Genomic DNA, 12,050 nt, shown 5'->3' with positions numbered 1-12,050 from the left:
CTTGCTGTAAATCAGGAGATCTAGTTATGGGCACAATTGTTATGGGGCTACATCTGCAGAAACAAGGGCGAGCAGGTCAAGGGACCGCCGCTGTGGCTGTATGAGCTGGAAATATGAATTAGTAGAATATATTACCTTAGCGGCTTAGAAATGGTCACAAGTTCAGTGGGTAGAGAGGCCAAATTAAAACAAACCCAAAGGGTTGTTTAAGGAGGGCCCAGAAAGATCGAGAAAAGAAATCAGAGTTTATACTTCCTTGTGGAAAATAAATGTAAGTGAATCTAAAAATCAAAAGGCTATTTCAGCCTCACCAGGCAGCTGAGATTAAACCACTACTTCCTCTGCTTTATGCAGACCTTCTCACTCTGTCTACTTAGATAACTCCACCATAGGGAAAGGGCACCTTTGTGTGAGCTTGTGGAGGACTGATCATGGTCTTGTTCACGGTGGTCCTGCACTCGTCCTCCTCTTGGTCTTCCTCTGTAAACTTCAGTCTCTTTTCTGTCTCGAGAACAGCTTTCTCTTGTACGACTGGGTCATCAGAATTCATCTCCTGAATTAAATTGGCTAGAGGAGAAATCAGGTGAATCATTCAAGCAAGGTCTTCAAAAAGAAAGACTCCATTCACTTAAAAGGTGGTGTAGAAAATTTCATGGGGAAGGACTTTTATTTTTCCAGCTTTACCGAGATATAATTGACACATGACATTGTGTAAGTTTAAGATGTACAACATGGTGATTTGATACACGTATACACTGAGAAATGATTCCCACACCAAGGTTAGTTAACACACCCATATCCTCATATAATTTCATTTTTTGTGTGTGGTGAGCACATTTAAGATCTACTTTCTCAGCAACTTTAAAGTGTATAGTACAGTACTGTTAACAATAGTCACCATGCTGTATATTAGATCCCCAGAACCTATTCACCTACTAGAGAATTTGTGTATATGTGTGTATTTAAACATCTTAAATGAATGGTTTTTACAAAATGTGCGTTCTTTTGCAACCTAGTTTTTTCTCCTAATATGCTTTAGAGATTTGTTCTTGATACTAATGGTTGCAGTTGATTTATTTTAATCACTATATATACGATAGGTAATCCATTCCCTTATTGATGGACATCCAGGTGTTTTAAAATTTTTTGCTAGTGAATAAATGACGAATCGAATATCTGTGTACATATTTCCCCATGCACACATGTGACATATTCCTCAGGTTACGGCTGTATCAAGGTTTATTCCTATAAGCTGTGACAAGAGTTCCCATGCCTCCACATCCTAGTTAACACTTGTTGTCAAACTTCTAAGTTGTTGCCACTATAATGCATTTATCTCCTCAATGTTTTCATTTGCATTTTCCTGAACATGACTGGGATCGGGCATCTTTTCATTGGTTTGTAGGCCATTTGGATTTCCTTTTATGTCAACTGCCTGCTCCTATCCTTGGCCGATTTTCTATTGGGTTGTTTGTCTTTTTCTTATGATTTCTGTATATATTCTGGACTGATATGTATTTGTGAACATCTCCTTGTGTATGGTTTGTCTTTTTATCTGTTTTTATGGAAGCTTTTGTTGAAGAAATTTTCTATGTGTTAAATGTACCAATATTTCCCGTTATGCTTTATGCCTTTTGTGTATATTAGGTTTACAAATATACTCTTATATGTCTTCTGTATGTTTTAACGTTCTGTTTTTCTCATTAGGGTATTTAATCCACCTGGAGCTTTTTTTTTTTTGCCGCACAGCCTGGCATGGGGGATCTTAATACCCAGACCAGGGATTGCAACCGTGCCCCCTGCAGTGGAAGTGCAGAGTCTTAACCACTGGACCACCAGGGAAGACCCCTGGAGCTGACTTTGCATAGGGCACGAGCACCATTTGTTGACGAGTCCCTGCCTTCCCACCGATGTGTTGTGCCATCCCTGTTACATGCGTGAACCTGCTCTAGGCTCTTTATTCCATTCTACTGGATGAAATCTTTTTCAGCACCAAACCTTCCATGCATAATTACTACAGCTTTATAATGAGTCTTGAACATCTGATAGGGAGATCCCACCTTCTTATTTTCCTGCAAAATTTTCTGGATTAATTCTTGGCCCTTTGCTCTTCTGTGTGAACTCTGGAATCAGCTTGTTGAACTCTAAACAAAACATTTTTGGGATTTTGATCTAAATTGTGTTGAATGTAGAGGATAATTTGAGAAGAAAAGATTTCCTTCCCAAATGTGTCTTCCCATCCATGATAAAATACGTCTCCACTTATTTAGATATTTTACGTCTTTCAATTAAAATTTTTATTCACTAAACTCTGAACTTTATTCTAATTTCATTAATATCTCTGTAATATCCTTTTTCCGCTCCAGGATACCATCTAGGATATCACATTACATTTAGTCATGTCTCCTTATAATTCTCTGAGCCATGACAATTTCTCAGACCTTCCTTGTTTTCCTTGACAGTTTTGAGAATTACTGGTCAGGTATTTTTTGTAGAATAGTTTTCAGTTTGGGTTTACCTGATGTTACTGTCACAGTCAGACTGAGGTTCTCAAGATTTTGGGAGGAAGACCATAGCACATATTAAGGGTACACGTTATCAATATGATTTATCATGCTGTTAACCTTGACCACCTAAGGAAGAGTTTGTCAGCTTTTTCTATCTTAAAGTTACCTTTTCCCCTCTTTTCCTGTGCTGTACTCTTTGGAAGCAAGTCAGTGAATGTATCTCACTTTCAGGGGCGGAGAGTTATGCTCTACCTTCTAGAGGCAGGAATATCTACATAAATTGTTTGAAATTCTTCTGTATGGGAGATTTGCCTTACATATTTATTTACTTATTTATCTATTCATCGTTTATTTATATCCATATAGACTCATGGATATTTATTTTATACTTTGGGCTATAATCCAATACTGTTTGCTTTCTTGCTCAAATTGTTCTAGTTTTGACCACTGGGAGCTCTTTCAATTAAATTTTATAACCTTCCCCATAAAGGTCTTGCATATATTTTGAGGGATTTATTTTGGTATTGTAAATGAAGTGTTGCTGGTATATAGGAAGTATATAAGAATGCAACTGAATTTTATACATTAATCTCGTATCCAAAAACCTTGCTCGATTTCCTTCTTTACTTTAATAATTTATTTATAGATTTTTTTGAATTTTTCTCTGTAGACTCTCTGCCCGAGTCCTCTTCTCTTTTTCTACACCTTTCCCAGGAATTCCTGTTCCCTCCTACGGCTCCAAATACCATGCAGATGCCACTGCCTCCTAAGTTGACCTCCCCAGCCACTCTCTCTCTCTCTTAGGCTCAGACTTACAAAGCCAACTGCCTTCTGAACATCTTCACTGGGATGCCTTACTCATCTGCCTATCCTCTTTCTCCCCAGACTGTTCCTCCTTCAAATGCCCCTATCTCAGCAGATGGTCCAACCATCCACTTGTCATTCAATCAAGACTCTCAGGCTCATCCTTAAGCCTTCGTTCTCCCTCCACCTTCACAGCCATCAACACTAAAGCCTGTCAAGTAAGCTCTGAATTATGTCTCCAATCTGTCTACTTGTGTCCATTCCAGCCACAGTCTCTTCTCCCTGGAGCACTGTAACAGCCTCCTAGCTGGCTCTCAGCACCTGTTTGCTTCTCCCCTCCAGTGTACCACTGCCAGAGTGACTTTTCTAAGGTGTAAATCTGACCATGTTTCTGCTCTGAGTAAACCCTCCAAAGGATTCCCATTGCTCTCAGGATAAACACGAATTCCTTACCGTGGCTTCCAAGGTCTTTCCTGATCTGGCCTTTCTGGACTCAGATGGGACCCTTCTCTCCTTGATCTATTCTCTCCAGCTATACTGAGCTTTTTAATCTTTCCGTTTCTCAAAAGTACCACACTTGCTCTTAACTTCCATCTTTCCTACGTACTTTCTCCCCATTTAGAATACTCCCCTACCCTCTCTCCAGTGGCCAACTCCTACTCAGACTTCAGATTTGTGCTTAAATCTCATCCTTTAGGGAAGCCTTTATTTGTGGGCTGAATTGTGCCCCTCTTCCCCAATTCATATGTTGGAGCCCTAATCCCTTCAGTGTGACTGTATTTGGAGACAGAGCTTTTAAAGAGGTCATGAAGGATAAATGAGGTCATAAGGGTGGGGCCCTAAACCAATTGGATTGATGTCCGTATAAGAGGAGGAAGAAACACCAGGGATGTGCACACACAGAAAAAAGACCATGTGAGGACACAGTAAGAAGGGGGTTGTCTGCAAGCCAGGGAGAGAGGGCTCAGGAGAAACTAAACCTAATACCTTGATCTTGGACTTCTGATCTCCAGGACTGTGACAAAAATTAATTTCTGTTGCCTAAGCCCCCCAGTCTGTGATATTTTGTTACAGCAGCCCATCAGACAACTCCCTAATCTGAGTTAGAGTCTCTTGCATTTTACCAATCTCTCTTTGTAGCATACATCACCCTTGAAATCACTTGTTTAATATCTGTTTTCCCCACCGGACTGTAGGTACCATGAAGGAAAGTAATTCTTATTCATTGTTACTGTATTCTCCAGGGTCTAGCAATGCTCAGTACACAGCAAGAGCCCAAGAAATGAATGTATAGAATCTATACACATGTGGCTATATAAATTTAAATTACTTATAAATGAAATAGAGAAATTCACTTCTTTAGTAGCACTAGCCACATTTCAAACCCTCGATAGCCACTTGTGGTCACTGGTTACCACAGTGGACAGTGCAGATTATAGAACATTTCTATCATCACAGAAAGCTCTATCAGACGGCACTGATATAAATGATATGGAAATGAACTTGGGGTACGAATGAATGTTAGCCAGGTAAAGAAAGACCGGGAGGCAGAGGGAAGGACAAAGGCAGCAGGCAGAGGAAGAAGGGTCAGGGGGTGTGTGGGGAACCGGAAGCAGTCTGTAGCTCAAGTGTGAGGTAGGGGGAGGTGAGAGGTAAGGCCTAGGTCACAGGAGGACTTAGGTCCTGATGAGAGCATGAAATTTATTGGGACTGCGGGGAGAATGCAAGCAGAGAAGTGGCTGGGTCAGATTTGCATTTTAGATACATTACCCTGTGGGGAGTGTAAGCCTGAAGGCCGGGGAAAAACAATCAGGGGGTTGTTGAAATCGTCTGGATAAGAGAACCAGAACAAAGGGAGGTTGCAGAGGTGGGAGCTGGAGGGAGAAGGCAAACCTGAGGGTTGATTAAATTAAGGGCTGAGAGGTGAGAGGAGGCCAATGTGACTTGTAAATCTGGGGACAGCAGTGCCACCAAGTGAGACTAGAATGAATGGGAGAGTAGGAGAAGAAGGTTTTATTTGGCACTGGGAGGGGACAGAGAAAGAGATGATCAACTAACCTTCGGACATATTAAGTTCATGGTGCTTGAGGGATACAATGGGTGTGACAGTTGGCATAGAGGCTGAGGCTCAAAAAAAGTGGCTGGTGGGCTTCCCTGGTGGCGCAGTGGTTGGGAGTCTGCCTGCCGATGCAGGGGACACGGGTTTGTGCCCTGGTCCGGGAGGATCCCACATGCCGCGGAGCGGCTGGGCCCGTGAGCCATGGCCGCTGAGCCTGCGAGTCCGGAGCCTGTGCTCCGCAGCGGGAGAGGCCACAGCAGTGGGAGGCCCACGTACCGCAAAAAAAAAAAAAAAGTGGCTGGTAGCAATTGAGATGTGGGGTCATCATAAGGGTGGTAGCTAAAACCACGTGCTTGGGCTCGATCACCTGAAGAGAAAGGCGAGCAGCGGGCCAGGCCAGAACAACATTTGGGGGATGGGCCAAGGAGAAGAAGCCCATGACAAACCCAAAGAACACCCTAAGGATGTACCATCTATGAAGTTGCCTGAACTATTTTTAAAACCATTTTATTCTTTGGACCCATACAGCCTGTGAGAAGCAGCAACTTCAATATATTTCTATTTGATATGTAAGGTTTGTTTCACTGCTGATATTCTTGTCTCTATCCTCAAACAAGCTCCCTGAAGTCTGAGCAGGGACTGAGTGCTTTGGAATCTCCTGTGTGTGATCTGTGTGGTCAGAGTATGTCCTTTGAGATTCCACCTGTCTAAGTTGAAGAAGGGTCTTCCTGCCTAGAGGAAGAGAGACAGGAGTATGACAACCAGCAGCCATCTATGTAATATGATGGACCCTGAGGGAAAGCCTTCTGACTTTGCCTCTGCAGCTCAAAACCAGGAACGGCTCTCCCCTAAAACAAGAGGGATTTCAGACCGATCAGTGGGGCTCCTGAGTGATCTTCTCCAAGGGAACAGTAGGCTCATTGGTGATGGGGAAATAGAAGCTCCTTTTGACCTGATTCTACACAGAAGGGGAGAAAATACAAGGAAGAGCTGTCAGCCTGAATTCAATCAGAATGTTAGCAGCTTCTCTGATACCAATTAACAGCCAAAAAATATTACCCCCAGGCTCCAATATTACTTGCTTCTCAATACCCCTTCTGTTTAATCTCAAGAACATTTTTTTCCTTAAGAGTCATAAACCTGTCAGGCAACCCATGAACTAACTTAGAGTAATCATCTCTCTTTAACAACTCCACCTCCCTAAAGTAAAATTTAATTAGTATATGATTTACTGGTACTTACTGATTTCATCTACATTTTTAAGAAATTTCTGCAAGTCTTCCTCTTGATAGTCAGCCATTGTGAGCCAGAATCCCTGAGGGAGGCAGCATAAATGATGAAAATTAATAATAATAAAACTCTAAACAGAATTTGTCAGGCTGATTAGCCTTCTAAAACTAAGAGCCAGGTAATTATTTTCAAGATGGATTTGTGTTTATAAAAGTCATGAATAACAAGCAGGGTGATCTATTACACTCTGACTGCTGTTAAGGCCAAGGGACCCTCATTATGTGCGGCGATATTTCTGGAAAGCTGCCAGCCTCCCTCAATGGGGAAAGTGCTCTGCAAAATGTCCCTACGAAGCCAACATCAGCTGCTGTGAGTCAGGGGCCCGGCTTGAAGGCGGCCAGGTGGAGAGCAGTTGACAGGCCACCAGAGATGAAGAAGGACACTAACGCTTGACTTCGATCATGACAGGCTGGCCCAGCCAGAAGCTTTGGACCTGGCTGTGTGACAGGTAACCAAAAATGGGACAATTTACATCTAAATGTCCAAACTATTTAAAATATAAGCCTCTGGCTTATTTCTGAGGAGTGAAGAGAAGCTACAAATTGCATGGAGGGATTCGAACTTGACAGCCCTGCACGCCAGCCTCTCTTCTCCTCTCCAAGTACTTTAGCTGGATCACCACTCTGTTGTTTTTGAGTGAAAGGCCTCATGCTACAGCCAGTGGTTCTCAAAGGTCCACCCACAGACCACAAGAATCATCCAAAAACTGGTTTAGCATAAGATTCTTCAGCCTTAGCCCAGAGCCCCTCAGTTAGTAAGCCTGAGAGAGTACCCTGGAATGTATAGTTTTAAACACCCTCCAGGTGATTCTGATTTACAGCTAGGTTTAATAACAGTGTAGCCAAATAAGGCACCTTTAACTGGAAATTTGAAATCTGCCAGGAACAAGCTGTGAGTTATTTGATCTCTCTGAGATTCCACCAGTTATAAGCTGTGCTACCTCAGCTAAAGACACAGCCTCTCTGACCCTCAGAGGCCTCATTCGTCCTATGGAAACTATAATACAAACAGAGGGCTGGGGCTTCCCTGGTGGTGCAGTGGTTGAGAATCTGCCTGCGAATGCAGGGGACGCGGGTTTGAGGCCTGGTCTGGGAGGATCCCACATGCCGCGGAGCAACTGGGCCCCTGAGCCACAATTACTGAGCCTGCCTGTCTGGAGCCTGTGCTCCGCAACAAGAGAGGCCGCGATAGTAAGAGGCCCGCACACCGCGATGAAGAGTGGCCCCCGCTTGCCACAACTGGAGAAAGCCCTCGCACAGAAACGAAGACCCAACACAGCCAAAAATAAATAAATAAATAAATTTAAAAAAACAGAGGGCTATCTGGGGATTAATTTAAAGCACCAGGTTGGCAATGAGTGGTTACTGCAAGACATCCTTATCTATAAAACAGGGCTGGGGACCTCTGGCTTAACTAAATGATCGCTAGGTTTCTTTCCAGCTCTTAACAATTCAGGCTCCCGTGGAACTGAGGCCTAGTCAAGTGAGTTGACTTGCCCAAGGTTAGGAGAGGCAGAAGGCAGGCTCAGAACTCCCGCGGGCAGGCGCCAAGCCCTCTGCTCCCAGGCCAGGGTCTAAGGGCGCGCCATGCCCAGGCAGCGAACCCACGACGGGACGAGAAGGCCAGGGCACGGTGATGCCCAAGGCATCCGACGGTATCCACTTTCACCGGGAAGGAGCCTGCGCCCCGCCTGGAGCCAGAAGACCCGCTCGCCCCAAATGCCCCCTCCCCGGCCGGCGCAGAGGGGCGGGGCCGGCGGCACCGTTGCCCGGGCAACCGCTCCAGAGCGTCCACCGGCTGAGTGCCCGCCGTGGAGGTCCCCGCGGCCCTCAGCTGATACCGTCCCATCCGCCAGGGCCCAAACCAGCGTCCTCTGCTTGGCTCTGACGGCCAGATCAGGACCAGCACCAGGGCAGACCCCGGGCCTCCCCGCTGCACTGACCTGAAGCGCCCAGAGCTGGACAGGAAATGGCGGTTGTGGGCGGGCGGTGACCGACCTAGGCTGAGGAGGGGCGGCGCCAAAGGGCCAGGGGCGGACTTAGCCCCGTGCTCTGACGTGCCCTGCGTTCTAGTTCCGGAGCGCGCAGCCAAGTTCAAGGCCGACCTGGGGCGTGGGAAGCCCGCTGGGGACCGGGGAAGCTGGGGGGAGCAAAAGAAGCACGAGTGACCTGCGCTGATCCCTAAATCAGCGCCAGGTTTTGGCTTCTTTGTTTTCTGGGGTTGGAGGGTGTGTCACTTGCATTAGCTTAATATCCCTGGCCCGGAAGAGGGAAGGTCTGCAGCGTACTTGGGAGAGGCAGGCTTGGGTGTGAATCCGATTTTACTTATTAGTGTACGCGAGACCTTCGGAGAGGAGAGTTATGTGATCTCTCTGATCTTCAGAGTTCTCCTTTATATAAAAAATGGAGAAATGGCACTTTCTCATAAGATTTACGGTTAAGGTTCCAGGCACCTAGTCAGTAGGGGTAAGTGATGGTTATTATCCAGGGAATCATAGCATTTAGAGCAGAATGAGACAATGGACACATAGAGAGAGAGAGAGAGAGAGAGAGAGAGAGATTGATTTATTGTAAGGAGTTGGCTCACATGATTATGGAGGCTGAGAAGTGCACCAGCTACAGTTGGCAAGCTGGAGACCCAAGGAGCCAATAGTGTGAGCTCTAGTCCAAGTCCAAGGGCCTGAGAACCAGGAGAGCTGATGATGGTGTAAGTTCCAGTCCAAGTCTGAGTGCAAAAGCAGGAGACCAATGTTCCTGCTACTACAGTCAGGCAGAGAGAAAGAATTCTATTCAGGCCTTCACCTGATTGGATGAGGCCCACCCACAGTGGGGAGAGAGATCTGCTTTACTCAGGCTATGGATTCAAATGTTAATCTCATCCAGACACACAGACAAACCCAGAATAATATTTAAACAAATATCTGAGCACGCTTTGGGCCAGTGATCCATAAAATTAACCATCACGAGTATCCAGTCACCAGACCCAAAGAGCTTGTCACGTAAGGGGATTAAAGGTCAATAAACAAATAATCACTTAAATTCTCACTGTGGTAAGTGCTCTAGGAAGTAAAGGGTGAAAAACAAAAGTAGCAAAGGGTACCATGAAAGCTGAGTCTCAAACCTTGGAGATATTCCCTGAGGACGTGACGTTTACACTGAGACTTAAGGGATGAGTGGGCATTGACCAGCTGGAGAGGGAAGTGGAAGCAGAGGGGGCAGGATGGGCAGTCAGGAAGGAGCCTGGCAAGGACAAGGAACCAACAGGAAGCCAAGCTCGGCTGCGGCTTAGAGAGCAAAAGTAAGTAGTGCAAGATGAAGCCAGGCCCAGATCACACAGGGCCTTTGAAAAGTTCTGGGTCTCTCTCCTAAGTGCCACAGGCAGCTTTTGAGGGGTTCTAGGAGAGGGGTGACATGCTCAGAGTTTTCTTTTTAGAAAATCATTTTGGCTGCAATGTGGAGAATGATCTGGAACGAGGCCAGGGGGACACTGGGAGAGAAGTTAGAGATTGTCAACAGCGTGTATTGGTAGAGGGAATAGAGAGGATTAGATGAATGTGCCATGTATTTTGGAGAGGGATTTGACAGCAGGGAAATATTAACAATGACATTAGGTTTCTGGCTTGAGCCAGAATAGGGCTCTCTGTTGGCTGAGATGGAGAATATTGGAGGAGAATCAGGTGTGGAGAAAGGTGATGAGTTCAGATTTATATTCAGTTCAAGATGCCTGTGAGTTATTCAAGTGGAGATGTTGAATATATTAATTGTTCTTTAATAGTTACTCTCCTCTTCTTCAGATTTTCCAAGTTTTAGCAAAGCACAGGCACCTAGAATAGACTGTATTTCCCAGCTTTCCTTACATATGACTATTTCCTTACACATGACAGTCCAATTAAATATAAGCAGAAGTGGTGGGTGCTACTTCTAGGACGTGTCCTAAAAAAGGATTCCCTTCTTCTTACCTTTATTTCTTGTTGGTTGGAATGTGGACACAATGGCTGGAGCTGGCTCAGCCATTTTGGACCATGAAGTAGAAGCAGTATATTGAGGATGGAAAGCCACAGGTAGAAGGAGCCTGTGTTCTAATGATCATGGAGTTACCATACTGGATTTTGGACTACCTAACTCCATATTTCTGTATAGGAAAGCTGTTTAACCCCAACAATACATCAGGTTCTGGGAATCTAAAGACTTCTATCTTGTTAGAATCACTGCTATGTTGGGTTTTCGGTCACTCCCAGCCAAACCTAATGTTAACTGATATGGAAGACGCTATTCATTTATTCAACTAACTGTTTTAAAGTTGATATCAATTTTTTTTGGTGATAAGTCCTTCCAAATAGTCCAAATGATGTTATGCATAAAAATAGAAATATTGATATTTTAAAATAAACATGTCAATTGTAAATAACTTTTGTCCGAAGGACTCTAAACACCAGAGAAATTTGACACTGAGATCACACAATTAAAAAGCACATGAATAATGTTTTATGTCAGAAGTTATTTTTGTAGTTAGAAGTTATTTTTTTCTCTTCAGTCATATTTCCATTTTATAGCCCCCCCACACACACACCCACACGCAGAATACTATCCTAATATAGGACGTTTTTATGCCTGAATGTCTTTCGCTGATCATCTCACCATAATTCTCTGCCACAGTAATATCAACAAATATTGTTGGAGTATTTGCTTTAACCAGATACCATACTATAAGTCAGGGGCCCAGCTCCAGTCCTCACACAGCCCAGTGAGGAAGATAGATGCATAAACAAATTCTTCTTTTTTCAATATTTTTTAATTGAAGTATAGTTGATTTACGATGTTGTGTTAATTTCTGCTGCACAGCAAAGTCATTCAGTTATACATATATACATTCTTTTTTTTTTTTTTTTTTGTGGTACGCGGGCCTCTCACTGTTGTGGCCTCTCCCGTTGCGGAGCACAGGCTCCGGACGCACAGGCTCAGCGGCCATGGCTCACGGGCCCAGCCGCTCCTGGGATCTTCCCGGACCGGGGCACAAACCCGTGCCCCCCGCATCGGCAGGCGGACTCTCAACCACTGCGCCACCAGGGAAGCCCTCTATTCTTTTTTTTATATACTCTTTTCCATTATGGTTTATCCATTATGGTAGGATATTGAATGTAGTTCTCTGTGATATGCAGTAGGACCTTGTTGTTTACCCATAAACAAATTCTTATAGAACCATGTGATAAGGACAGTGACAGTCTAGCACTTAAGGAAGAAGTAAGGAGGAGGAAGTGGTGTCAGGCCAGTTCCCTTAGAAATAGGAATCGGCACAGTTAATGCGGAAGCTGGGAGTCTGCACAGTGCTCCAGGCACAGGCAACAGACTGAGCAGAAGTTTGGAGTCAGGAAACACTGTGCTGTGTGTGAG

General features: G+C 44.5%; 1 protein-coding gene across 1 annotated transcript in view; it reads right to left on the bottom strand.

Annotated features, from left to right (window-relative positions):
• The window catches only part of TTC12 (tetratricopeptide repeat domain 12), a 44,402-nt gene extending 43,840 nt beyond the window's left edge, over positions 1-562 (bottom strand). The window contains exon 1 of the mRNA XM_022559158.2: positions 404-562. Coding sequence (XP_022414866.2) covers positions 404-550 — 147 coding nt within the window. The 5' untranslated portion in view covers positions 551-562. The remainder of the gene's footprint in view (positions 1-403) is intronic.
• Between the last annotated feature and the right edge of the window lie 11,488 nt (positions 563-12,050).

This window comes from Delphinapterus leucas, chromosome 7 (genome assembly GCF_059928025.1).
Source record: "Delphinapterus leucas isolate spDelLeu-1000000601 "Yukka" chromosome 7, BTC_Dleu_Yukka2, whole genome shotgun sequence".
Lineage (NCBI taxonomy): Eukaryota > Metazoa > Chordata > Mammalia > Artiodactyla > Monodontidae > Delphinapterus > Delphinapterus leucas.
This window is presented reverse-complemented; position numbering and strand designations above follow the sequence as displayed.